This window comes from Equus quagga, chromosome 15, assembly GCF_021613505.1.
Source record: "Equus quagga isolate Etosha38 chromosome 15, UCLA_HA_Equagga_1.0, whole genome shotgun sequence".
NCBI lineage: Eukaryota > Metazoa > Chordata > Mammalia > Perissodactyla > Equidae > Equus > Equus quagga.
Window position 1 is genome coordinate 76,905,595 of NC_060281.1, and position 25,012 is coordinate 76,930,606.

The window sequence follows — 25,012 nt, forward strand, 5'->3', positions numbered from 1 at the left end:
CCCGGGGCCCGGGCGGCATGGCCGCTAGGCGGGCGGCGGCCCCATAGCTCGCGGCGGCCGCCGGCCCCGCGGCCCCGGCGCAGCCAACTCCCGACAGCCCCCCGCGCCGCCCCACGTGACCCCGCGCCGCGCCCCGCCTCCACGCCTCCCGCGTCCCGGGCCGGCCTCGCTCCGCCTCCTCGCCATTGGGCCCTGCGGAGCGGCGGCTTCCTATTGGCTGAAGGCCGGGAAGGGGGCGGGCAATCGTGTGCGTGCGGTCGGAGTCGGGGTGCCGGGGTCCTAACGCCGGGCCGGGCAACCTGAGAAAGAAGCCAGGGAGAGGCCGGAAGCGCTCGGAAGTCAGGTGCTCGCCCGGCCGCGCGAGCGATTGGCTTGGAGGGACGTGAATGATGCCGCTGTGATTGCTGAATTGTCTGGGCAGGTAAAAAGAGAAGGCGATTTTTTCCCCCCCAGGATGGTCAGCTTAGTCTCCTGCCCTTGCAGTCGTAGGGCGTTTTGCGCTGAGTGTTGGTTGCAGGAATGAAAACCGCTCGCGGCGTCGTACCCGAAGTGCACCTGCCTGCTTCCAGGGCGAGGAATGCAGGAGATGCTCTCTTGCATGCATCTCGGCGCAGTCGTGTAACGGCCCGGGGGCGCAACTTAAAACATCGCCTACATTGAAAAGTCCAGGTGTGATCCTTCATTGGGATGTAGCGCGTGTGGAGCAGAAGGTTAAAAGGCGTTTCATTCAGTCATTCAGATGCATCCCACGTGCGAACATTTATTCCAGAATTCGATATTGGAATAATTATGTACGGCCTGCTGCCAGCAGAGAATCGGAATCCCCTTTGGAAGCAAGCATCTGAAAGTAGAATCTTGGACGTTTGATTGGGGAGGCTGTGTCAAGTTTGTGGATGGAAACTTGGGATACTGTATCTTTATTTTCCTCCACGATTTGCAGGGGATGGAGGATCATTGGGAGGGGGGGCATTAAGCTGAGATTGCAAGTTCTTGCAAAAATATTTACATAACGCGCTTTCCTTATATATAAAGGTGGTGTTGCTGACCCATTTCTTAGCTGATTTTCCAAAATGAAAGGAGGGTTAGCTGGTGGGTTGTCTCTCTGATCAGCGGCCCTAGTAACACCAGTGCTGTCCCCTGAAGAAGGCAGGTCAAGATTAAGAGGTCATTCAACATTCAAAGCCAATTCTGGTGCCCTGAACTAAGAGGCAGATACCATCTTTGGTCCTGCTACAAAAACATATTCAAGGAGGCTAAACCTATTTGTGGAAAGTCTGTGACCTTTATTTCTTCTCTAGGGCGAAAGGTCAGGAAGGGAGCAAACGATGTAGAAAAAGGTAACTGAGAGATCTATGTTTTACTCATTGAATAAATACTGTTGAGTGCCACTCTGTGCCAGGCAGTGTTCTAGATGCTGCGGTGCAGGGGCAAACCAGGCAGACAGCATCTCTGCCTTTGCAGCATTAACATTCTGATGGGGGGCAGATCATAAATCAATAAGCAAACATATAAATGATAAGTGCTATGAAGAAAGTAAAACAGGGCAATGTTATGGTAGATTAGAAGAGTGAGAGAAGGCTTCTAGGAGGAGGACCTGAGGGAGCTAGCCAGAAGGAAAAGCATGCCAGGGAGAGGGAACAGCAAGTTCAAAGGCCCTGAGGCAGGTCTGAGGAACAGAAAGGCCAGTGTGACTAAAGGGGAGTGGTTGAAGGGAGAGTGGAGGGAAATGAGGTTGGGAGCAGGTGAGCTACATCAGGCAGAACCTGTAGACCGTGATCAGAGCTTGGATTTTATTCTGATTGCATAGGAAGCTATTGGAGAGTCTAAAATACGTTTTCTATATTTCTCAATCTGGTCTCATAGTTTGACAATAGAACAAAATATATTAAGATGATCACCATCCTCAGGAGACCTAAAGAGGCATCAATGAGAGGCTAACCAGAGAAACGGAGCGGACAGAATCATATGCTTGTAGCTCCCATGATGCCCCAAGACTTATTCTCAGGCTCAGGGTATCCATGGACTGTTCACTTAAGTGTCTTGTTCCATGCAGGGTTGGAGTCTCTGGTAAGCTCCTCTGACCCGGGCATCCTTCTGGAGAGGAAGAGGAGGAAGAGGCCTGCTTTGTCTGGAACTGAGTGGTCCCATCTCCATCCGGAGCCCTGAATGCCCACCTCCGGTGTCGTCAACATGGAGTTCTGAAGTCCATGTGGCTCCTCACAGTGAACCAGGTGATGTGTCTCCATGAGGATTCACCTCTTCATGACCGCTTTATTAAATGGCGGGGCTGGAAGGAAGCTCTGGGTTCAGCCACTCCACCCCTTCCCACTTGACAGATGGGGAATCTGAGGCCACAGAGAGGTTGCTGATTTGTCCAGGGCCACACAGAAAGTTTGAGGTGACATCCATCCAGAATCCATGTCTCCTAACCGCCAGTCTGCTGCCCACTTCACCTCATCCAGCAGTCCACTGCTTTCTCCTCTCACATGAGGACTGCCTCCACCTCTGGGTCTCAACATCCTCATCTGTGAAGTGGGGTGATAACTCTTTTCCTCGGGGGACTGAATGTGGAATTGAGGGTTGAATGGCATGAGATGCAAACATGGTTTGCAAAATGTCAGCGGGCTCTGGGGAGGGGAGATCTGAGTAGTGCTTGTTTGTGGTTACCATGGCAATCTGACAGGCCATGGGAATGCTGGGCAACTCTGGCTCATGCCATGTGTTGGCTTTCAGGTCCTAAGGAAAATGCAGAGACGCCACAGCAGCAACACAGATAACATTCCACCTGAAAGGTAGGCCTCCCCTTGCTTCCCTCCATCTGAGGGCTCTGGGCTTTGGGTGGTCGGGACCCCCAAAACTGGACTCAGTAACACCTGCCTCCCAGGGCTTCTTGTTAGAGGAGCAAAAGAGATCTGACTGGAAACTGCTTTGCGCAGTGACGGTATATCCCATTCAACGCATAACAGCTTGCTATTGTTCTTGTAATTCTTAAAGCCTGTGTGACCGGTGGTCCACTTGCCTCATTCTATCAATGATTGTACCCACGGGATTTTGATTTATAGAGGTGACTGAGTGACAACATGGAGAGGCTAATGCCATTGAAAGAAGATTTTTATTACTTAAATTTCCCGAGAGAAGGGGGCATGCCACACCCCTCAGGGCCACATGGGGAAGCACCAGATAAGTCGGGAGGCAGAAAGAGGCAAAGAGAACGCGTAGGTCACAGCTTTTATTGTGTTTTCTGCACAAAGCAAGGCAGGGCAGGCGAACCAGCTTAGGATGAGCTAGTTAGAATAACGTGTGGACTCTGCGGTATAGGGGTGGTCTCGAACAGTCTGGTACCTGGCCCTAGTGATTTGGGGCAGGGGAAATATTGGCTGGGTGGGTGAGAGTTAGATAAAGGAGGTGGTTGGAGATATTGACTGTGGATCGCAGGGGAGATATAAACAACTTTGGCCATTAGTTTGGCCCTATAATTAGTAAATGTTAGACAGATACAGAATCTCAGAAAACACTGTTAAAACACTCATGAGCTAGAATTTCTATCTAGTTAAGCCCAAGAGAGTATACACCTTGGAGACCTGTTCTCAGGTCTTGACAATCTCCCAGCCCCAGCCCCCCCACCATGCTGGCACTTACATCCAAGGAGCAGGCAGCCAGGCTTTTCCTCCTGCACAGCTTATTTCTGGGTCCCCTGCAACTCCGAGGTTGGCTGCAAAATCACCAAGGGAGTCCACCAGTCCCAGCCTCGGGACGGAGTTTTGCGTCAAGCCTGCCTGTTCCACAGGGAAGAACACTGGCCTTAAGTCAGATGACCCATGGCCGAGCTCAGCCACTTCCCACCCATGGTACCTCCCCCCCGGCCTGTTTCCCCATCCATAAATGGCAGACAATAAAACTCAGGGTTGCTTGTGAATGAGTCGGAAAATGCACAAGTACAGCATCAGGCATATAATAAGCGTGCCTGTTGGAGCTTTCCAGCCTCTGAAGACAGAATTGCTGTTCACTCTCAAATGAACCATGGGATCTTTGGGGGCAGAAAACACGCCAGAAAAACCATAGCTGCTGTGTGTTGTATGCTTACTCTGTGTCACCCTCACATTAGCCTGCTGAGGTCAGGACTTATTTTTATCACTATTTTACAGATGAGAAAACTGAGGCTCAGAGAGGGAAGCAAATTACCGAAAGTCACACAGCCAGGAAGTAACAGGGCTGAGATTCAAGCCCCAGGCCATGTGTGCCCCCTCCAAAGCCTGTGCTTTGAGTCACCACATTCCTGCTGCCTCCTGTCCATGTGGATCCACTCCTCCTCCTGGGCAGCTTCATTCTCGTGCTTAAGAGGTTAAGTTGGAAGCACAGCCTCTACCCTCCCCCCCAAGGAATATTCTTTCCCGTTTAGGCTGAAATCTTGGCTGGATGCTGGGGAGCGGCCCAGGGAAGGGAGGCCAGCTATAAAAAGCTCTTTGGTGGCTTGAGTCTTCCCTGATTGTGCCAGAGGCCCCCTGGGCCAGTGAACTCCGAGCGCTGGCAAGCTCAAGGGGGCCAGGAAGGCTTTCGAGGGCCCCATGGGGCCGGCAGGGAGAGAGGGTGGCCCCCGTGTGGGCCAGCGTGAGCACCTGCCAGGACTCCTGCTTTCTGCGCTCAGCTTCTTGAAGTCTAGAAAAAGCTCAAGGCCCCTGGAGGATCATAGCCATGGCGTCAGTTGTTGTTGTCATTATTAATATTATCTTTGTTATTATCCCGAACCCCAGGGAGTTGGACCACACATTTCCCGGGCTTTTGGAGCCGCAGGGAGGAGCTGTGGGGGGTGGGGGAAGGGAGGCCATCTTCGAGTTCCCTGCCTTGCGCCAGGTTTATAACCTACCCCAGGTCAAGCGTGTGAAGCCAGAGAAGCCAAACCTGAGATTTCTCCAGACCAGCATTTCCCCTGCTGGGTTTCACAGGGGGTCTGCAAGATCTTAATAGGTTTTCCATGAAAAAAAGTAATTCTGTGGTCAAGTAAGTTTGGGAAACACTAGGTTTAAACAAAGTTAATTTTTTTCACTTGCAGGCCTTCTCAGAGTCTTTAGTAGGCTCATTCATTTATTCTTTCAAATAATATTTATTGAGCATGTTCAATGTGCCAGGTGCGTTGTGTCGGGTACTCGACATACAATGGGGAGCAAAGAATCCTGGTCTTCAGACCCCATGGGGTGGGGCCCAGTCTAAAGTGCTGTCCTTGGTGCTGACTGCATGTTAGCCTCACCCGGAAGGCTCTGAAGAAATAGAGATGCCAGGGCCCACCCCTAAAGGTTTAGATTCAGTTGGTCAACACTGGGTCTAGGGCACCTGCATTTTTCAAAAGCCCCTCTAATGACTGTCCCATGCAGCCAGGGTTGACAGCCACAGGGAAGCAGTAAAATGATGACAAGGATCCGTCCCATACAGGGGAAGTTAGGGTGCAGTGGGAACAAGGAGTGAGGAGCCCGTCAGTGTCTGCGAGGTAAGGAAGGCCCCACCCAGCAAGAGAGATTGTCGCTGAAATCTGATGGATGAGCACAGGTTACCCCGGTGGGAGGAGACATCCGGTGAAGGGGACAGCCTGTGCAAAGGCCCTACAGGAGGAAGCCCTGGGGAAGTGAGAAGCGGGGACATAATGAGGTTGGAGCTCAGGGCCACATAATCCAGGGCGTCCAGCAAGTTCCTCTCTCTGAGCCTCAGTTTCCTTATCTGTAAAATGGGGATGATATTAGTACCAATCTGTAGAGTTTATCTGAGGCTGGGGGAGGAGTTTAGAATTGGAAGCCCTTGGAAAGCTTTTAGGGGGATAGTGAAATAACTGAATTTTGTTTTTCTAAATGCACCCTGGGCTCTGAGTGGAGAATAGATTCTACGGGGTCAAGGGTGAAAGTGGTATAGAACTCCCCGGCAGCCTCTCTCCTGCTGCCATTTTTGTGCCTGGATGGTAGCTACAGTACATTTATTAAGCACCTACTGTGTGCCCTGGGTTATGGGGTCCAGGGGTGAATGAAACTCAGCTCCCCCTTTCAGTAAGCTCATGATTTATTTGGAGTACCTAGGGGTCTGTGGAGGGGCCTTGGGGGCCCTACTGCAGTGAGAGAAGGGACGGGGGCTCTTTGCCCCTCCCGGCGGTGCATGCATATCAGCTGCACTCCTCTCTGTCCTGTGGACTGAGTTTCCACGTCATGATGCCATTTGAAAAGAGGACAAGCCCAAGAGAAGAGAGATGGCTTCCAGGACTCTGGGACATGGTGCGCGTGGGAAAGTGCACCCAGCTCGGGGCTCTCCATTCCCTCTATGGCGCTCCCCCCGAGATTCCTCTGAAAGAGCCGCGGAATCCTCTGCCTGATTCCCACACAAGAAGCCCGTGCTTGGAACTAGAAGAAGCAATTGGCCCTGGAGGTCTTACTTTAGGGACTAGAGATAATGGTTCCCATTCATTAAGCACCTACTATGTGCCTGTATAAAAAGAGTATTTTAAATTTGATCCCAGGAATTCTATCCATGAGCGATGTTTATGCCCATTTTTCAGGTGAGAAAACTGAGTGCTGGGTTGGTAAGGCCCCTAGGAAGGGGGGGGGCTGGGGTCTGAATGTGGGCCTGTCTATCAAGTCTTCCTTCCATCACTGTCTGCTGCCCTTCAAACACTGGCTGTGACCAAGGCTGGACCCTCTTGGGAACTGGGAGTCACTGAACTTGAAGATCCCAGAGCCAAGGCTCCCTGGGTTCCTGAGATTATTCTAGAATCGTAGAGCTCTGTGCTTCCTTTTCTGTAAAGTATCATGGTTAAGAAAGCAGTTAAGACTAATTCTCATATCTAGAGTAAGCCTGCCTGAGTCTGAATCCCCCTTGCTCCTCCCTTACCAGCTGTGTGACTCTGGACGGGTTACTTTCTCTCTGTGTGCCTGAGTTTCTTGATCTGTAACATGGGGGTATTTTAATACCTAATTCACAGGGTTGATGGGAGGGTTTAATGAGTTAATCCATATAAAGCACTTAGAAAAGTGTGTGGCACATAGTAAGTTTTCAGTAAAGATTATGACCCCAGTGCTAAGATGATTTATGTCAGTCTTGTGGGGCTGCCAGGACAAGGTGCGGCAGACTGAGTCGCTTAAACAACAGAAATTAATTTTCTTACTTCTGGAGGCTGGAAGTCCAAGCTGAAGGTGGGGGGGACACATAACGTTACTGATACTCTTGCTTGCCCCCAGCCTCCACTCCCTGACTTGGTGGACTTTCTCCTCCCTTCTGGCGCAGGAACCGCAGCCAGGCGCTCAGCCCCGAGGCGAGTGTGGATGAAGGGGGCGTCTTTGAGAGTCTGAAGGCAGAGGCGGCCTCCCCGCCGGCGCTCTTCTCGGGCTTGTCCGGCCTCCCGCCCGCCGGCCTGCCCGCCACCCCGTTCCCCTCCGGCCTGGTGCTGGGGGCCTCGGCCGGCGGCGGGGACGTCTTCATCCAGATGCCCGCGTCCCGGGAGGAGGCGGGGGGCCGCGGCGAGGGGGGCGCCTACCACCACCGCCAGCCCCACCACCACTTCCACCACGCGGGCCACCGCGGCGGTTCGCTGCTGCAGCACGTGGGCGCGGACCCCCGCGCGCACGCGGACGAGGGGGGCGACGAGCAGCCGGGCACGCCCGCCCCCGCCCTGTCCGAGCTCAAGGCCGTGGTCTGCTGGCTTCAGAAAGGGCTGCCCTTCATCCTGATCCTCCTGGCCAAAGTGTGCTTCCAGCATAAGCTCGGTGAGTCCAGCGCGGGGCACCGGGGTCGCAGCCCCGGGCTTCACCCGCAGGCTCGGGGATCCCAAGTGCCAGGGAAAGGCAGTAGAGACTCTCTCCTGATGGTTCAAAGTGCTTAAGAGCACTGGGTTCTGAGTCAGACCTGGGTTCAAATCCTGCCCCACTAGCTGCGTGACTTTGGACAAGTCACCCACCTTCTCTGAGCCTCAGTTTCCTTATCTGTCCACTGGGGGTTATGATAGAAACTTTCTAAGCTGGTTGGTTGGTGTGAAGGAGTAGAACCATAACCCAGAGTTCAGACTGCTTGAGTCTAAAACCCCACTCTGCCCTTTCCTAGCTGTGTGACGCTGGGTACATTACTTAACCTCTCTGTGCCTCACTCCCGTCATCCATAAAATGAGGTTATAATAGTACATGCTTCATGAGATTGCAGTGAGGTTAAATGAGTTAATATGCATGACAAACTTTAGGACTGTGCCTGGAAGAGAGTAAGTGCTATACAAGTGTAGATTATTATCTTCATTATTATTCGTTATGAATACATGTAAAATACTTAACACAGAACCCAGCAGAGAGCAAGTGCTCCATAAATACTGCTTATTGTTACTAATTTGGGGAAGTAAGACAGTGATTCCTGAAGTGCTTAGCCCCGTACCTGACACACAGTTAACGCTCAGTAAATGGCCTCTGGTCCACTGTTATTGTTGTTATTTATTGATATTAGATCACGCTGTGGCTGTGCCCTGGAGAGTTTTAGGCCATTGTCTGAGTCCTACGGCAGGAAGTATGGCAGGAATTGTCTCACCGTCTGCGACATTCCAGAAAATCTCTGTAGGAGGTTGTCTTATTTGCCCCTTTCTGGTGAGCTCCGCTGCCTCCCATCACCCCACCTTCCATTTGGGGGTGCTCGCATGTCACGCCCTCCTTTTCTATTCCCAGAAACCGAGGCCGGCGTGAGCCCCCTCACCCTGAGTTCTGGCAAACTCACAACTCAGTTTTATTCTCAAGTGTGGTCATTTTCTTTTTCAGTTGGCAGGTTGGTGGTTTGGTTTTTTAATCAGAGGAGAGTAGAAGAGAGGATGGTGGGGTTGCTAGTTCTTACGTTCTGTGTTTTCATTGAAGAAATACATCTTTGACAAAGTGGATCTGGAAAAATTGCTGGAGTGCGTGTAGCATTGACAAAGCAAAAGTGAGCTCCAAGCGTGGGGCGCTCACACGTCGTGTGAACACGGAGTCCTGGTCATGAAAAGGAGGATTTGAAAATCCCTGTTCAGGGAGAATTCCCAGACTGTAGCTTGGCAAACAGTGGCAACTGAATGAATCGTGGAATAAAATTCAGTCCTGTTCCCCCATCTGCCGGGGTCATGTTTTCCTATCAGCCAGAAATTTTTTCTTCCTTTAACATTAAACTTTAATTCCTTATGGCATTGGGATCTTTTTCTACATATATTTTTATTACAAATTACATACCTCAGATTCTTTTTGAAAGTAGAAATAATAATAGGCACCGTTTAGTAACTGCTAGAAATTGTGCTCTGTGAGCGTTATCCTTGCACTAGGCAAGGACTATTATTATTCTGCCCTTTTTACCAGTGAGGGAGCTGGAGCCCAGAGAGGTACAGTGACTAGCCCAAGCTCACACAGAGCAGGTGGCAGAGCCGGAATTTGAGCCCAGGTCTTACCAGACTGCACAGCCTGTGTCCCTAAGCTGGTTCTATGAAACAGCCCCACAGTGCTCTCCATCCCATCCCTAAGTCAGAGGCCTATAGTCAGAGTGGCTCCGGGTTCCCAGCGATCTCCGCGGCGGCCCAAACGCCCCAGCAGTGGAATTTTCCCTCTCTGCTGTGGTTAGTCTGTAAACTCCAAGGGACCGGGATGGGACTTCCTCACATCGCGCCCAGTCCCTCGTCAGCCGGGGCCAGGCCTGCTGAGTCTCGGGGCGGTTTGCACCCTCCTCTGTCCCGCAGGCATCGCCGTGTGCATCGGGATGGCCAGCACCTTCGCCTACGCCAACTCCACGCTCCGAGAACAGGTCTCTCTGAAGGTGAGTCCCCTGGCGAGGTGGTCCGCTGTGGCTGCTGTCACAAAGGACTGCGAACTTCGTGGCTTAGAACAACACGAATTTAGCGTCTCACATTCTGTAGATCAGAAGTCTGAAGTGGGTCCCTCTAGCCTAAGGTCCAGGTGTCCACAGGCCTGCGTTCCTTCTGGAGGACTTAGAGGAGAAGCTTTCCTTGCCTTTGCCAGGCTCCAGCGGTCATCCACATTCTTTGGCTCATGGCCCCTTCCTCCTCCTTTGAGCCAGCAACGTTGCGTCTCTGTGAGCATCCCCCCACAGTCACATCTCCCTCTGACTCTGCCATTCTGTCTCCCTGTTCCACTTTTAAGGACCCTTGTGATCGCACTGGGCCCACCTGGACAATCCAGGAGACTCGCCCCGTCTCAGGGTCTGCTGATTACAACCTTCCCTCCACCTGCAGCCTGAATGCCCCTTTGCGCTGTAACCTAACACATTCCCAGTGTGCAGGGATGAGGACGGGGCCGTCTTTGGGAGGCCCTTCTTCTGCCTGCCGCCCCTGGGCAGATCCTGGATTACCATCCTTCTCCCACACCCTTCCAACAGCAGCATCTGTCACCCACATGCCCTCGGCCCAGACCCTTACCCTCCTCGCATTCAACCAGTTCGCTTTCTTCCAACCCACCCTCACGGTGAAGGCCATCCCACTGGTGCTGCTGAGTGGACACCCCATCATCTTGAATGCCCTCTAACATCTGCCGAGCATCAACTGTGCCCTGCACAGGGCTGGCCCATCGCACAGCTCGTCTTGCACATCCGTCCCAGCAGCCTGGGAGGGAGGCAAAATTACTCTGATCTCGTTTTCCCAATGAAGAAACAGCGGCTTAGAGACACTCAGTGTCTTGCCTAAGTTCACACTGCCTGTGCAAGTGATGGCATCAGGAAATGAAGCCAGGCATTGCACCCACGGGCTGTGCTCGCTCCAGGCTCAAATCCCGGTCATCCATCCACCAGCCAGCCCTTGGACAGGTTCCCTTGGTGATCTCAGCCTCAGGTGCCGCCTCTGGAAAAGGAACTGCTCACTCCAGCTTCCTACACTGTTGAGAGGATTAAAGGAGACAGCGCCTAGAGATGTGCCACACAGTGCCTGGCGTATAGAAACGTCTAAGTGAGCTATTTTAATAAACCTGTGCTTTCTCCTGCACACGTGATCCCGTAACAGCCACCACCCTCTTACCCTTCTTTGGGGTCATGTTTCCCAAAAGCACCTGGGCCTCCACAAGGCACGAAAGGCAGCTCAGTCTCCATTTGACATAAGAGCACATTGAGGTCCAGAGTTGGGCATGGAGCCAGAGGTTCTTCTTGACCCTCAGTCTCCTCTTCTTCACGCAAACCCCTTTCTGCTGCTATTAGAACAGTAGGTTGGTCAACACCATAGTGGGTGGCTTTGGGGGCTGGCTCTTTCCCAAATGTGGTTGCATCCAAATGGTGCCTTGACTTGAATTTTAGGGGGCAAGAGGATGCCCGTACCCCTGGACAGGCTTCCTGGGGTCCTTGGACCCTATGAAGTCGCCAGGGACGTTTTGCTTCTCTGTGCATATTTTCTGTGAAGGAGAGTCTGTGTGATGCTTAGCAGGTTTAGAAATCTCAACTTACTACTAGAGAACTACCCCTGTGTCCCCCAGAGTCTGGCTTCTCAGGGCGTTGCTAATTCCCCCTTTAGTTTGGATTTATGGAGTATTAAACTGGAATCCATTATTTATTGGGGTAACAAGTGCTGCCAAGTGGATTAATCACACTGATAAGAGCAGTTGGTTGGCTGGAGGTGGTTGCCAGGGTCGTTAACCTTGACCGCTCCTGAAATAATGGGTGGATGGAGATGCATTTATTCTGTCTGCTCTGTGAAAACGTACATCGTAACAGTGCGTGGGGCACTGAGCCGTGTCTGGAGACGGTGGAGCATTTACCGAAACCGCAGGGAAAGTTACACTGGGAAAGTTATGACCTCATCTCTTCCAGCAATGCAGCCGCCCTGGTCCAGGAAAAGACGAGCCGTTGAGAATCAGCAGCTCGGGGGTCTGTGTGTGTCTCCCTGGGTCCACAGGCGGGAACACACCTGCTCCGCGTCTCCTCCAGAAATTTCCCAGGATTGCTCTCAGGCCGAGAAGCTACTGGGAAACAGCAAACGGAGGTTTTCCAGCTTGTCTTCCTGGGGACTAAACAGAAATGAGGCTGAACAAAGAGAAAAGAGGCCGGATGGTGGATGGCTTTGATGGCCGTGCAGACGACTTTGAATTGAATCCTGTAAATGTGGCCTTCCATTGAGCGATCAGTCCAGGGCGGTTGCCCAGAGGGCTGTGCTAGAAAAAGGAAGAACAGAAGTTTCCCACCTGTAGATCCTGAATCTACTGCCGGGTTGTGAAGTCTTGAATAATAGGTCCTACCATTTAGCAAACGTGAAATATGAGCCTGTCCCAGACCGAATGTTTTACATTTATAGATTTTACTTAATCCTTAACAAAATCCCCCTTTTCAAATGAGGGCACTGAGGCTTAAAACATGTGCCCTTGAGGAAGAGTTACTTCTCTGTGCCTCAGTTCCTAACAGTAAATGTGGACTGACGTTGAATACATGCCAGGCCCTATTCTAAGTGTTTCATGCACAGTAATGCTCATGACTCCGTAAGACAGATATAATATATACCCATTTTACTGATGAAGAAAAGGAAATGCAAAGAGTTTATTCACTTGCCCGGGGTTGGACAGCCCCCAGGTTGCAGACCAAGGACTTGAACCCAGGCCGTCCAGCTCCAGAATCTATACGGCAAACCACAGTGCTCTCCTGCCTTTCTGGATAGTTCTCCAAGCGAGTTTCGACATTTCTGTCACCTTCTCTGTGACCACCCCTTGGATTCCAGTGGGATGGAAAGATGCCAACGTGCTTCCTTTCACCATTAGCCCTGCTTCTTCCAAATCTTTGAAAAAGGGAAAAGTGGCCACTTGTCAGAGAACATTCTGGAATGTTCTCCCATGTGCACCTTTGGCATTGCAGCAGCCCCACAGATCTCTTGCTTTGTCTCCAGGAGAAGAGGTCGGTGCTGGTCATCTTGTGGATCTTGGCCTTCCTGGCGGGGAACACCCTCTATGTGCTGTACACATTCAGTTCCCAGCAGCTGTACAACAGGTGAGCTGGGGAGTCTGCCCCCAGTGGGCAAGTGGGGGGTGCGTTTTTGGGTTTTGGACACAACCCCTTCACGTGACAGCAATGCAGCAGTTCTATGTCACGTTGTAACTTTCAGATTTCACCCTGTTGTTATAGACACACATGGTAGAGCAGAGCTTCTAGTAGAAATATAAGGCAAGGCCGCATGTGTAATTTCACATTTTCTAGTAGCCGCCTAGTGGATGGTGGGGGAGGGCTGGCCGGGGAAGACCTCTAGGACAGAGGTGAAACTGGAGCCAGGCTTTCAGATCATGCATATCTGTTTTGACAATGGACTCTGAGGAGTGAGCAGATGCACCACTTTCTGCGGCACCCCGTAAAAGCACTTTGGGGAGTTAGTTTTAAGGCATCAACGTGTATTTCACACACCACATTAGTTGTCTGACCCAGAATGTCAAGGTCCTGGTGGAGGATCTAGGAGGTGGGGTTTCCCAGAACCCTGGATGAATTTCCAGCTTGTGTCATTCTCTGGGCGTGATCGCATTTATAGGCTCAGACCTCTGCGCCCCCATCAAACTGGGGCTCAGTCAAACTGGCAGCACAGAAAGAGAGTGAGTGGCTTAGGGGAAAAGCAACAGAGCTGAGCCTCCTTCCTTACTGATGTCGATGGTCTGGAGTGTGTTTGTAAGTGACACCAACAGCCATTATCTTTTTTTGTCCTCCCAGTGCCCCAGCAGGGTATTGCTGTCCCCATTTCACAGGTGCGGACACTGAGGCTAAATGAAGCCCTTTCTAATGAGTCTTGGTCCCAGGAGGTAACTCTTAACAGTGAGCTTGGCTCTCCCCAGGATTTGAAGTCTGATGACAATATCAGAGTGTTTCTTAGTCCTGCCGCTTACCAGCTTTGTGCCCTTTGGCAAATAATGGAGCTGCCTTTAGCCTCCTCTAGTTTCCATCTCCCTGAAACTGGGACCAAATTAATTCTTGGTTTATCCACCTGGACAGGCTAGTTATTAGGAAGGCCAAATGTTATCATACATGCAAAGTGCCAGGTAAACTCTGAGATGTTGGATATATCATAATCGTATCATAACTAATACTATTCATTTATGGTGAATTACTGTATCTATTGGTGGCTGTGCCTAATGAGCAAAACTGACAATAAAATATATCAGTTCATTAAACTTCACAGCATCCAGTAGAAATAAGTGGACTTAGTGATCAAACGGTGGAAAACCTCTTTGGCACCACCTCATCTCCAAAAGCAAAAACAGGAAGAAACACCAGGATGTTAACTAAAACCCAGACAGGTGAATATAATACCACCTGGTGTCTCTGAGATAAAAGTGGAAGGCAGGGGCCGGCCCAGTGGCATAGTGGTTAAGTTCTTGTGCTCTGCTTCAGTAGCCTGGGGTTTGCGGGTTCACATCCTGGGCTCAGACCTACACACTATTCATCAAGCCACACTGTGGCGGCCCCCACATAAAATAGAGGAAGATTGGCACAGATATTAGCTCAGGGCCAATCTTCCTCACCAAAAAAAAAAAGAAGAAGGTGGCAGCTCTTCATTTTATTGCGATCAGAGAGGTGTAATAGAGGAGCAAAGTGTGGAAGTCAACGAACTAGCCTGGAATATCCCCAGAGAAGGACAAGAGCAGAACCAAGGAAGGGAGCTCAGAGTTGCCAGCCTCTCCTTGTATTAAAACATGGATGGCCACTCAAGCTTAGAGGCGAGGAATCCCGTGGAGAAAGGGCTGGGATGTGGAAGGACAGTGAAGGTATTGTGAGAGATTGCCAAAATAGATTGTTCTCATTGATTTGCCCTACTCTAGCTCTTCAGAGATTTTTATTATAAATAGAAATAGATTTTTAAAAATACAAGTTACAAAGTAGACCAGTTCATCCCTAGGATGCTACAATCAGGGGCCCCCACTGGCACCGTTCTCTGCCAGCCCAGCAGAGTGTGTCGGAAGCATTCGCTCTGGGCTGTGACTGTTTCCTGCTTTCCAGGGGACAGATAGGACTCCACCTGGCCTTTGCTCAGAGCCTCTGATCCGGGGGGAGGAAAGAGAGGGGCCCAGCACAGATCAGGTGCTGGTTGCAATCCTGGCGCCCTGTTCTAGCTGAGACGCCATGGCCCGGTGACTCCCGCCTTAGCGCCCCAGTTTCCCCAGCTCAAAAGGGGATGGACCATGGTACCTATTTCATAGAGTCTTTGGGAAGACAGAATGAGTCAACAGCTGGAAAGCCTGTAGAGTAGGGCCAGCACGATGTAAAGAGCCAGGAGATTTTGACTGCCGTCATTGCGTTGCTGAACGACCAGCATATGTTCTGAGAGATGTGTTGTTAGGCGATTTCTTCATTGTGCGAACATGATAGAGTAGTTGCACAAACCTAGATGGCACAGCCTACTACACACCGAGGCCGTGTGGTACTAATCTCATGGGACCACCGTCATACATGTGGCCCGTCATTGACCAAAATGTTATGTGGTGCCTGACTGTACTGTTATTATTACAAATAACATCACCAACCTCAGAGGTGGTGGACGGCAGTGCTACTCAAAGTGTGGTCCGCAGACGGGTGCCAGTTTGAGAACTGCTTGTTGTGTGTCTCCCGCGAGGTAAGTACAGAAGTTGAGCATGAGGTTGACTCACCTGGTCAGGGGAGAGTAGAATGGGTCGACGCACTCCGAGTCATGAGCACAGATACAGCTGGGATGGCTGGGTGCGAATCCAGCACTGCCCCTTATATTTGGAGGAGCTCCTGCTGGTTACTTGACCTTTCTGTGCTGCAGTTTCCTCATCTGCAGAATGGGGCGATAACAGTGCCTGCCTCATCGAGTCACTGTTGTCATTGTCCCTGCCACGTGGCAGAGTCTGTAGTGTGTCTATTGTCAAATCCCACCAGTAGCACTACGAGGGAGAGAACGATGCCCATTTTATTGATGAGAACACTGAGGCTTACAGAGATAGCGTTATTTGCCCAGCGTCCAGGAAACGGAGAAGCCTGGATTCAAATTCAAGTGTGTCTGATACTAATCCCCGTATGTTTATCATGCAGTGTGACCTTGACCCACTTACTTCATGTCTCCAGCCTCAGCACCCCATTTATAAAGTGGGGATAAGCAGCACTCTCTGTGCAGGGCAATGAGATACAGCAAGCTTAGCACAGTGTCTGGCATGTCAATATGCCTCCTCCCTTCTCTCCCTCCCTCCTTTGTAGTATTGCCCGCCCGCCCTTCCTTCCTTCCTTCTTTCCTTCCTCCCTCCCTCCCTCCCTCCCTCCTTCCCTCCCTTCCTTCCCTCCCTTCCTTCCTTCCTTCCTTCTGCTTCCTCTTGTGAAGCCTGTTGTAAACCCATAAAACTGGAGGGGAGCTTAATGATGCTCCAGGCCAATCTAGTCTTTTAATCCTCAGGGGAAATGAGGCTCAGAGAGGTTAAGATACCTGCCTGAGGTCACACAGCAAGTTTGTAGCAGATTCAGGAACAGGACACAGATGTCTGACTCCCAGTTCAGTGCTCTTTCTGCAGGTAATTCTTACAAGGCTCCCCGAGTGAGTAGGTCGCTGCCAGGGGCCAGTGATCCTAAGACAGCATCCTGACTCTGAGCCCTCCCCGCAGCCTCATATTCCTGAAGCCCAACCTGGACACGCTGGACTTCTTCGACCTGCTGTGGATCGTGGGGATTGCAGACTTCGTCCTGAAGTACATCACCATTGCCCTCAAGTGCCTCATCGTGGCCCTGCCCAAGATCATCCTGGCCGTCAAGTCCAAGGTAGGCGTGGGCCGCAGCTGCCCGGTCACCCCCATCACGCCGATCATGCAGGGGATTCTGGGAGCGCCTTCTGGAGCAGGAGAGTGGGCGAGGGCAGAGCTGAGGTTAGCGTGTCACATAGACAGAGCCCGAGCTAGTAGATGCTGTCGCCCACCTCTTCTAGTTCCATGAAGCTGAGCACGGTTCTCTGCTGTCACCACCTCCTGTCACCCCTCTGCTCTTTAAGTGCATTTCCTGAGTGCCGTTGTTGAGAGCTGCCCTTGAGGCAGTTTTCATCCAAACGTCTCCTGAGAGAGAGAAAAAGCATGTTGGCTTGGTCTGAGTCCTGCTTCTCCCAGGGAGGATGGCTCTCGTAGGTTTTGACTCTTTGTGGCTCCGGGAGCACATTTTGGAAAGGGTGTTGAGGCGCAGGAAGAAAGAGTTCCGTGATCAATTAGTGATGTCTGCCGTGGACGCAGGAAGGGAGTAGTGGCCGTCGTGCTTCGCGTGAACTGTGGGGAAGACCCGCAGGCAGGTGTTGGGATGAGGAGGTGTTGGGGGATGCCCACTGTCATGCAGAGGAGTAAGCAGGGCTAGGCCCAGACAGCACCTTTAGTGCATAATCATTGCCACTGCCTCTGCAAGAAGACCCAGAGCAGGGAATCCAGACAGAGGCAGGCACACTGCAGAACCTCGGAAGACTCCTGCTTTGCGTTCTATGAAAACAGCCGTCTTTTCAACTTCACAAGCCCAGCATTTGTCCCAGGCAGTGGCTGACAGAAGAACAGGTCGGAATTATCCCTCTATCTGGAGTGACAGCTGACTAAACCCCTTGGCCAGGCGTGCAGGAAAAACACACTCCTGGGTTTCTTTTTCACTCACACACTCAATACTTCTGACACACCTGACCCCAATGTGTGGGTTTTCCTGCACGCCATCAAGCAACTCTGACACCAACCGGGTGTCCTGCAGTGGGACTCAGTTCCGACACCATCTACGGGAGGCACTGTCAGATCCCACAGGTTAAGGGCTCCATCCCGCGAGACTGCCCCCTCCTCACTAAAGACACCAGTCACAAGTCCGGGTTGTCCCCTGTGCTTCTGAGTGACTGGTTATGATGAGGGTTCCCGTGACCCCCTCCTTGGGCTCAGTCGTTTGCTAGAACAGCTCACAGAACTCAGGGAAACACTCGCATTGACCAGTTTATTATATAATAAAAGCTATGACAAAGGACACAGAGGAAGAGCCAGAGGAAGAGGTACACAGGGCGAGTCTGGAAGAGTCCTGAGCACAGGAGCTTCTGCCCCATGGAGTTGGCGTGCGCCACCCTCCCGGCATGTAGATATTCGTCAACCCACAAGCTCTCTGAACCCCGTGCTGTTAGGACTTTCATGGAGGCTTCATCACGTAGGCCTGATCAAGCATTAACTCCACTGACAGCCCCGCTCCCCTCTCCGGAGTGAAGGAGGTGGGGCTGATCCTGGCTTGGTCTGCCTGGTGACCAGTCCCCATCCAGGAGCCACCTCATTAGAACAAAAGATGCTCCAGGAAATTCCAAGGGATTTAGGAGTTGGGTGTCAGATGCTCCCATCACCCAGGAAATTACAAAGGTCTTAGGAGCTCAGTGTCAGGAGCTGGGATCAGAGACTCCCGTTAGAACGGAAGATGCCCCCAGCACCCCTGATTACAAGGGGAGCTAGGAGCCCATGTCACAAACCGGGGGCAGAGACCAACGTAGGCCTTTCTTCTTATTTCACACCAGGGTCACCTGAGTCCAACTCTGTCCCCCCACACCTCACCTTCGCTCCCCACCACACCATGTGATTTATCTAATGAGCCAAAATCCTAGGTTGTTGAGGTTTTCTTAGGGGAAACCACAGCTCTAGAGCCCAGAGGCGATGGCAGGAAATCTAAAATGGCATGAAGACAAAAAAAGAGACAGAAGAAAAGCAAGAGAGGAAACAATAGGTTTAAAAAAGTCTTGAGAGGGCCTGGCCCACTGGTGTAGTGGTTAAGTTCGTGTGTTCCACTTTGGTGGCCTGGGGTTTGCGGGTTTGGATCCTGGGTGCAGGCCTGCACACTGCTCATCAAGCCATGCTGCTGCAGCATCCTACATAAAATAGAGGAAGATTGGCACAGATGTTAGCTCAGGGCCAATCTTCCTCACCAAAAGAAAAGCGTAAGTCCTGAGATACCCTCACTTTCCCTCCCCGACCCAAGACCATAATAACCATTACCATTTGCCCGTGGAACTCATGCCACGTACCAGGTAGACACCAGGTGGGCACCAGGGACTTGACACTGGGAAGGCACATGGCCCAATGGTTACACACATGGACTTTGGCATCAGACCTGTCTATGTTCAGGTCTCAGCTGTACCCCTAGCTGTGTGACTTTGGGCAGATGACAAACCCTCTCTGAGTCTCAGTTTCCTCATCTGTCAACTGATGACAATAAGTACTAACCCCATAAGAACTGTTGCTGGTGGGAAATAGAAAATGCTTTGCTCCGTGCCCAGCACATAGTAAGTGCTCCAGGTATGATTCGAAATACTTCTAAGTATTACTTAGTCTTATGGCTGCCAGCTCCACACTGACCAGCTGTGTGACCTTGGATAAGTTACTTAGCCTCTCTCTGCCTCAGTTTGCTTGTCTGTAAAATGGGGATAATTGTTGTGCTGGATGTCTTCCTCTTGCCCCTCCAGATACGCTCTCCCCCTTTCTCAGTCTGCTCTCTGCCCTGGAGGCTGACCTGGGTGACCTGTGGCCCCTGGCTTCCAGTTGGGTTCAGCCAATGAGAGGCCTGAAAGGAGAGAGGGGCAGAGGTATTTATTCCCCTGGTAAATTAGTCTCCTGTGGCGGCTGTAACAAATTGCCACATTTAAGCCACATTAGCAGCTTAAAGCAACATAAGTTTATCATCTTCCAGTTCTGGAGGTCAGAAGTCCAGAATGGGTTTCACTGGGCTCCGGTCAAGGTGTCGGCAGGACCGCGTCCCTTCCTTCATCTTCCAAGTCAGCCACGGCAGGCCGAGGCCTTCTCTCCATGCTCCGTCCTCACGTCTCCTTCTCTGACTCTGACCCGCCTGCCTCCGTCTTCTCAGGACCCTGTGATGACACTGACCTCGCCCTGATAATCCAGGACATTGTCCCGGTCTCCAGACCCTTCATGTAATCACCTGTCTAGGCCCTATGCCATGGCAGGTAACAAATTCACAACATTTGGGGATGAGGATGTGGACATCTTGGGGGTTATTCTACCAGCCACACCTGGTCTCCTCCCTCCTGGGTACCACAAGTCGGCATTAACTCAGTGAAGCCACGCCACAACGCCAGGAAGCTGGTGCAGTTGTTCCTGCCGTCCCCTTCCACAGACGCGGAAAATAAATCTGAAGGCACAGATCCCATCACGGGCAGCCCTCTGCAGACAGCTTTCTGTCTGGTAACTGCCCCCGCCCCACCTTCCGGGCCAGGGTGACAACAGCGTCTGCCCATGGGGAGTTTTACCGCCCCTCGTTGCTTTCCCTGGACCCTCCCAGACCTTTGTGAAGAGCAGGCATATTAGACTCTTTCCAACCCAATTAATACATGGTTGAAAGATTTAAACAGACATTTCACCAAAGAAGTTATACTAATGGCCACTGAGTACGTGGAAAGATGCTCAACATCATTTAGAGAAATGAAAATTATCACCATAATTAGACACCACCACACGTCAACTCCAATGGCTAAAATTAAAAAGCCTGACCATACCAAGGGTTGGCAAAGACGTGGAAGAACTGAAGCTCTCGTATGCTGCTGGTGGGCATGTAAGACGGTACCTCCACTTGGGAAGACACTTTGGTGATTTCTTAAAAGGTGAAGCATACACTCACCAGACAGTCCAACCGTCCTACCCTAGCTGTTTACCCGAGAGGAATGATGGCGCATGTGCATATAAAGACTTCTGCATGAATGTCCGTACAGCTTTATTTGTGATAGCCATAAACCAGAGTCAGCCAAATTCAGTGAGGGGTGAATTGATAAATTGCAGTATATCCAACAATGAAATAGGACCCAACAATATAAAGGAATGAACTGTTGACACAAACAACTTAAATGAATCTCAAAGTAATTAATAATTATGCACAGAGAAGGAGACCATAACCAAAAGGAGTATACTGTATGCTTCCATTTATACAAAGCTCTAGAAAATGCAAACTAGCCTGTGGTGCCAGAAGGCAGATCAGCGGTTGCCTGAAGGGGACCAGAGGGAGGGACCCCCAAGGGGCACGAGGACGCTTGCGGGTAAGCAGTGCCTTGGCTGTCTTGCCTCTGCGATGGTTTCACAGGTGTAGACACGGAACAGACTTCTCAAATGGCACGCTTTACGAGGAGTCCCTCTGCCACGTCTGCGCTGGCTTCAGCCCGGGCTGCTGTGGTCAGGACGTGACTCCAGCTGCTCGTTCTTGGGGCCTCCGCTCCAAAGTCCCTTCTAGATCCGCAGAACCTTCTCCTTCATAGCAGTTGTGACATTTTATGATTACGTAGTGTGTGATTATTAGATTCACTTCTGTCTCCCCACCCTACTAGAAGTCTGTTTTGTCCACCAGTGTGTCTGCAAGACCTAGCAGTGTCGGGCACAGAGTAGGGCTCTGTAATCAGGTGAGTGAGTGCCATGGCAGAGAAACTGGAGTGAGAATCCATCCCCGCCCTGTGCCTTCTGGTTGATTATCTACAGACAGAACTAAGACAGGAAATCTTTCAGTATCCACTGAGGGCAGGAGACGTGAATCCAGGCCTGTGAGGAAACTAGTTCAGCATTGAATGCCTAGAATAATAATAGCTTGCAATTATTGAGCACCAACTGTGTACCTGAGACTCTGGACTTCGTGTCTGACTTGCCTGACTTGGCTCGTGCTGTTCATCTGAGGGAGGTGCTCTTTCTCTGATTGACAGATGAGCACATGGAAGGTTCAGAGGGCTGGCGGTGTCTCAGAGTCGCGTGGCTGTTACCTGGTAGCACTGGGACTCCAGCCCCGGGCTTCACAGCTTCAGGGCCCAAGTTCTGCCCCCAAGTGGGTGTGGGAGAAAGATATGGGAAGCAGGCAGTCAAGGGTTACGCATCACCTAGAACATTCTGCTTTCTGCTAGATTCTTTCCCACATCCTGACTCCTTTAAGGCTCTCAACACCCCTGCGAGATAGAATTTATCATCACCTCTTTCTAGATGAAAAAATGAGTTTTAGTTTCCGGTGGCTGCTGTAACAAGTTACCCCAAACTGGGTAGCTTCACACAGAAATTTATTCTCTCACAGTTCTGGAGGCCAGAAGTCTGCAATCAGTATCACTGGGCTGAGACCAGGGTGCCGGCCGGGCAGCACTGCCTCCGGATGTTAGGGGAGGACCCGCTCCCTGCCTCCTGTGGCCCTGGCTTGCAGCCGCATCACTCTGGTCTCTGCCTCCGTGGTCACACAGCCTTCCCTTCTGTGTGTGAAGTCTCCCTCTGCTTCTGTCCTGTAAGGACCCGTGTGACTGCATTTAAGGTCCAGCTGAACAATCCAGGGTACTCTGCCCACGCGAGAGCCTTAACTCAATCGGGTCTTCAAACACCCTTCTTCCAGAAAGGCCACATTCACAGCTTCCAGGGGTTAAGACCTGGTACCTTTGGGCGGCCATCATTTCACTTGTTATACTGAGGCTGAGAGAAGGGTGAGAAAATGTGTCCATTATCACCCAGCGGGTCAGTTGTGGAACCAGAATAAGAATCCACATCTTCCAGCTCCCAAGGCCATGGCCACTTCAAGAGGTCATCTGCCAGGCGCTGAAGGGACCAGGTGCTGGACCTCCTGGGCCATTCCTGACCCTGCCACTTTCCAGCCACAGGGCCTTGAGTAGGTCACTTAATGTCCCTGAACAGGTTTCTTCCTGTAGACGATCGAGATGTTACCAAAATCCTGGTTGAGATGCTGCAAAGATAAACAGATGTGGTGGAGCTGGCTGAAATGAGGGCCAGGTTGGCCATGGCCTGGAGAGGAGGCAGCTGAGGCTTTGCAGCCCTTCACCACCGCTCACACCTGCCTGTGCAGCATCCTTATTCTTTCCACTCCCTCCATCCTGTTCACTCCCCCACTCTGTTCTCAGTGCTTCAGCCACACCCCACTTCTTTACACACATTGACGAGTTCCATACTGACGTGTGGGAGATGCTCTTCTTATCCCATTTTCCAGATGAGAAAACTGAGGCCCTGAGACACTGAGTAACTAACCCAGAGAGGGCTGTGTGCTGCCCTGTCTCCTACCACTGCTACCACCCCTGCTCCTCCGGCAGATCACAGCCCCTTAGAAACCTTTCCAGCCCCTTTAGGATGGGGATGGGGCCCCTCCTAAGGGCTCTCCCAGCACCCTGTACTCCCCTCGCTCCAGCACTCACTGCCCTGACTGTAATTGCTTGTTTAATTGTCTGCCTTCTCTGCTCAAGTCTAACCTCTGTGACAGCAGGAAATGAATGCGTCTAGCTTGTTTGTTGATGGATCACCAGAATCTCATATGCACCCAGAAGTGTTCGTTGTATGTATGTATATATGTTTGAATGGATATATAGGTAGATGGGTGAATTGGATGACTGGATGGGAAGGTTAGTGGATATGTGGATACGTGGGTAGGCAAATGATTGGGCAAGTGAATGGATGGGTGAATATTTCGATGGATGGGTGGATATTTCAATGGAGGGATGGACAGACAGATAGGTGGGTAGATGGGTGGATGAGTGGATGAGTCAATAGTCTAACCAGCTATACGAACTCTCACCATCTCCTCTTGTAGCAGCAATGGGAGCTTAGACTCCATTCTCAGTTCAGCTCAGTCCTCTTGTATTTGGTAGGTGTCCAAACATCTCTATCACAAAGACACAGAAATCTGCCAGGCAAAGTAGTACTCACTTCTCTGTGCTAGAAAGGACCAAGTACAGAGCCTCAAAGAGGCAGCCAAACTAATAAATATAGCCAGACATTGATGAGCAAGTACCAGGAGCCAGGCAGTGTGTTAAGCAATGCCATTTGTTCAGAAATAGTTGCTGAATGCCAGCTCTGTGCCAGGCACTGTGCTAGGCACTGGGGATCCGCCAGTGAACAAGGGAGATGAGAATGCACGTACTCGTGGAGTTTGTAGTCTGCTGAAGACATGGTCTGGTTTCATCTTAACAATCCTGGGAGGGTGGATGCTGGTGATGTCTCTTTTCACAGAGTGGAAACTCAGTTAAGTAACTTGCCAAAGATTGCAAACCTTGTGGTAACAACCCTGATGGCAAGAGGAGCCGCTGATGTGGACTCAGCCGTTCCCGTGGGCCAGGCACTGCTCTAACTCATTTGCTTCTGACAAGGGCAAGTGCTGTGGTTTTTTTTTATTAAGGTAAAATTCACATAACATAAAATTAACCAGTAATCATTTTAAGGTATACAATTCAGTGGCGTTTAGTACATTCACAGGGTTGTGCAACCAGCACCTCTGTCTAGTTCCAAGATATTTTCATCACCCCAAAGGGAAACCCCATACCTCTTCGCAGTCCCCCTCCCCCAGCCTCTGGCAACCGCTGATCTGCTTTCTGTCTCTATGGATTTGCCTATTCTGGACATTTCATATAAATGGACTCAGACAATAGTAACCTTTTGTGTCTGGCTTCTTTCACTGAGCATAATGTTTCTAAGGTTCATCCACATTGTAGCATGAGTCAGTGCTTCACTCCTTTTTCTGGGTGAGTAATATTCCATTGTGTGGATAGACCACCATTTGTTTATCCATCTAGTCATGGATGAACATTTGGGTTGTTTCCACTTTTTGGCTGTTGTGAATAGTGCTGCTGTGAACATCTCTGTACAAGTATCTGTTGGAACACAGTTATTCTGGGTAAATACCTAGAGTGGAATTGCTGGGTTATTCTGTGTTTAACTTTTTGAGGAACTGCCCGCCTGTTTTCTACAGCAGCCACAGCATTCTACATTCCAAGCAGGTGCTGTTTTCTCTCTGATTTCCAGAGGAGAAAGCAAAGGCAGTGAGAGGTTAATGAAGTAGCCTAAGGCCACACAGCTTGTAAGTGGCTGAGCGGGGATTCGAACTCAGGCACTCCGACTCCAGAACCCCTGCTCTGAGTTCTTAGACCACACTCCTTCCCATGTAAGTTCCCTGCCGACTCGATTGAGGAGCAAAGTCCCCATACATCTTCTGTATAAAATTCCCCAAGTTCAGGCCACCACGGCTGCCTCACTTCCCGCCCCTTCAGATGGGCACTGCTGGGCAAGGGGGCGGGGATGGGACCCGGCACCCCTTCCCCACACCGCCAAGGCATGGGCGACAGTTATTAATGCCTCCC

General features: G+C 51.1%; 1 protein-coding gene across 2 annotated transcripts in view; it reads left to right on the top strand.

Annotated features, from left to right (window-relative positions):
• Positions 1 to 289: 289 nt before the first annotated feature.
• The window catches only part of RNFT2 (ring finger protein, transmembrane 2), a 65,092-nt gene continuing 40,369 nt past the window's right edge, over positions 290 to 25,012 (top strand). For both annotated transcript variants that reach the window (XM_046641290.1, XM_046641291.1), the window contains exons 1-7: positions 290 to 421; positions 2,054 to 2,231; positions 2,734 to 2,792; positions 7,258 to 7,736; positions 9,701 to 9,777; positions 12,833 to 12,933; positions 16,536 to 16,689. In XM_046641290.1, the coding sequence (XP_046497246.1) occupies positions 2,208 to 2,231; positions 2,734 to 2,792; positions 7,258 to 7,736; positions 9,701 to 9,777; positions 12,833 to 12,933; positions 16,536 to 16,689 (894 nt within the window). In that variant the 5' untranslated portion in view covers positions 290 to 421; positions 2,054 to 2,207. The remainder of the gene's footprint in view (positions 422 to 2,053; positions 2,232 to 2,733; positions 2,793 to 7,257; positions 7,737 to 9,700; positions 9,778 to 12,832; positions 12,934 to 16,535; positions 16,690 to 25,012) is intronic.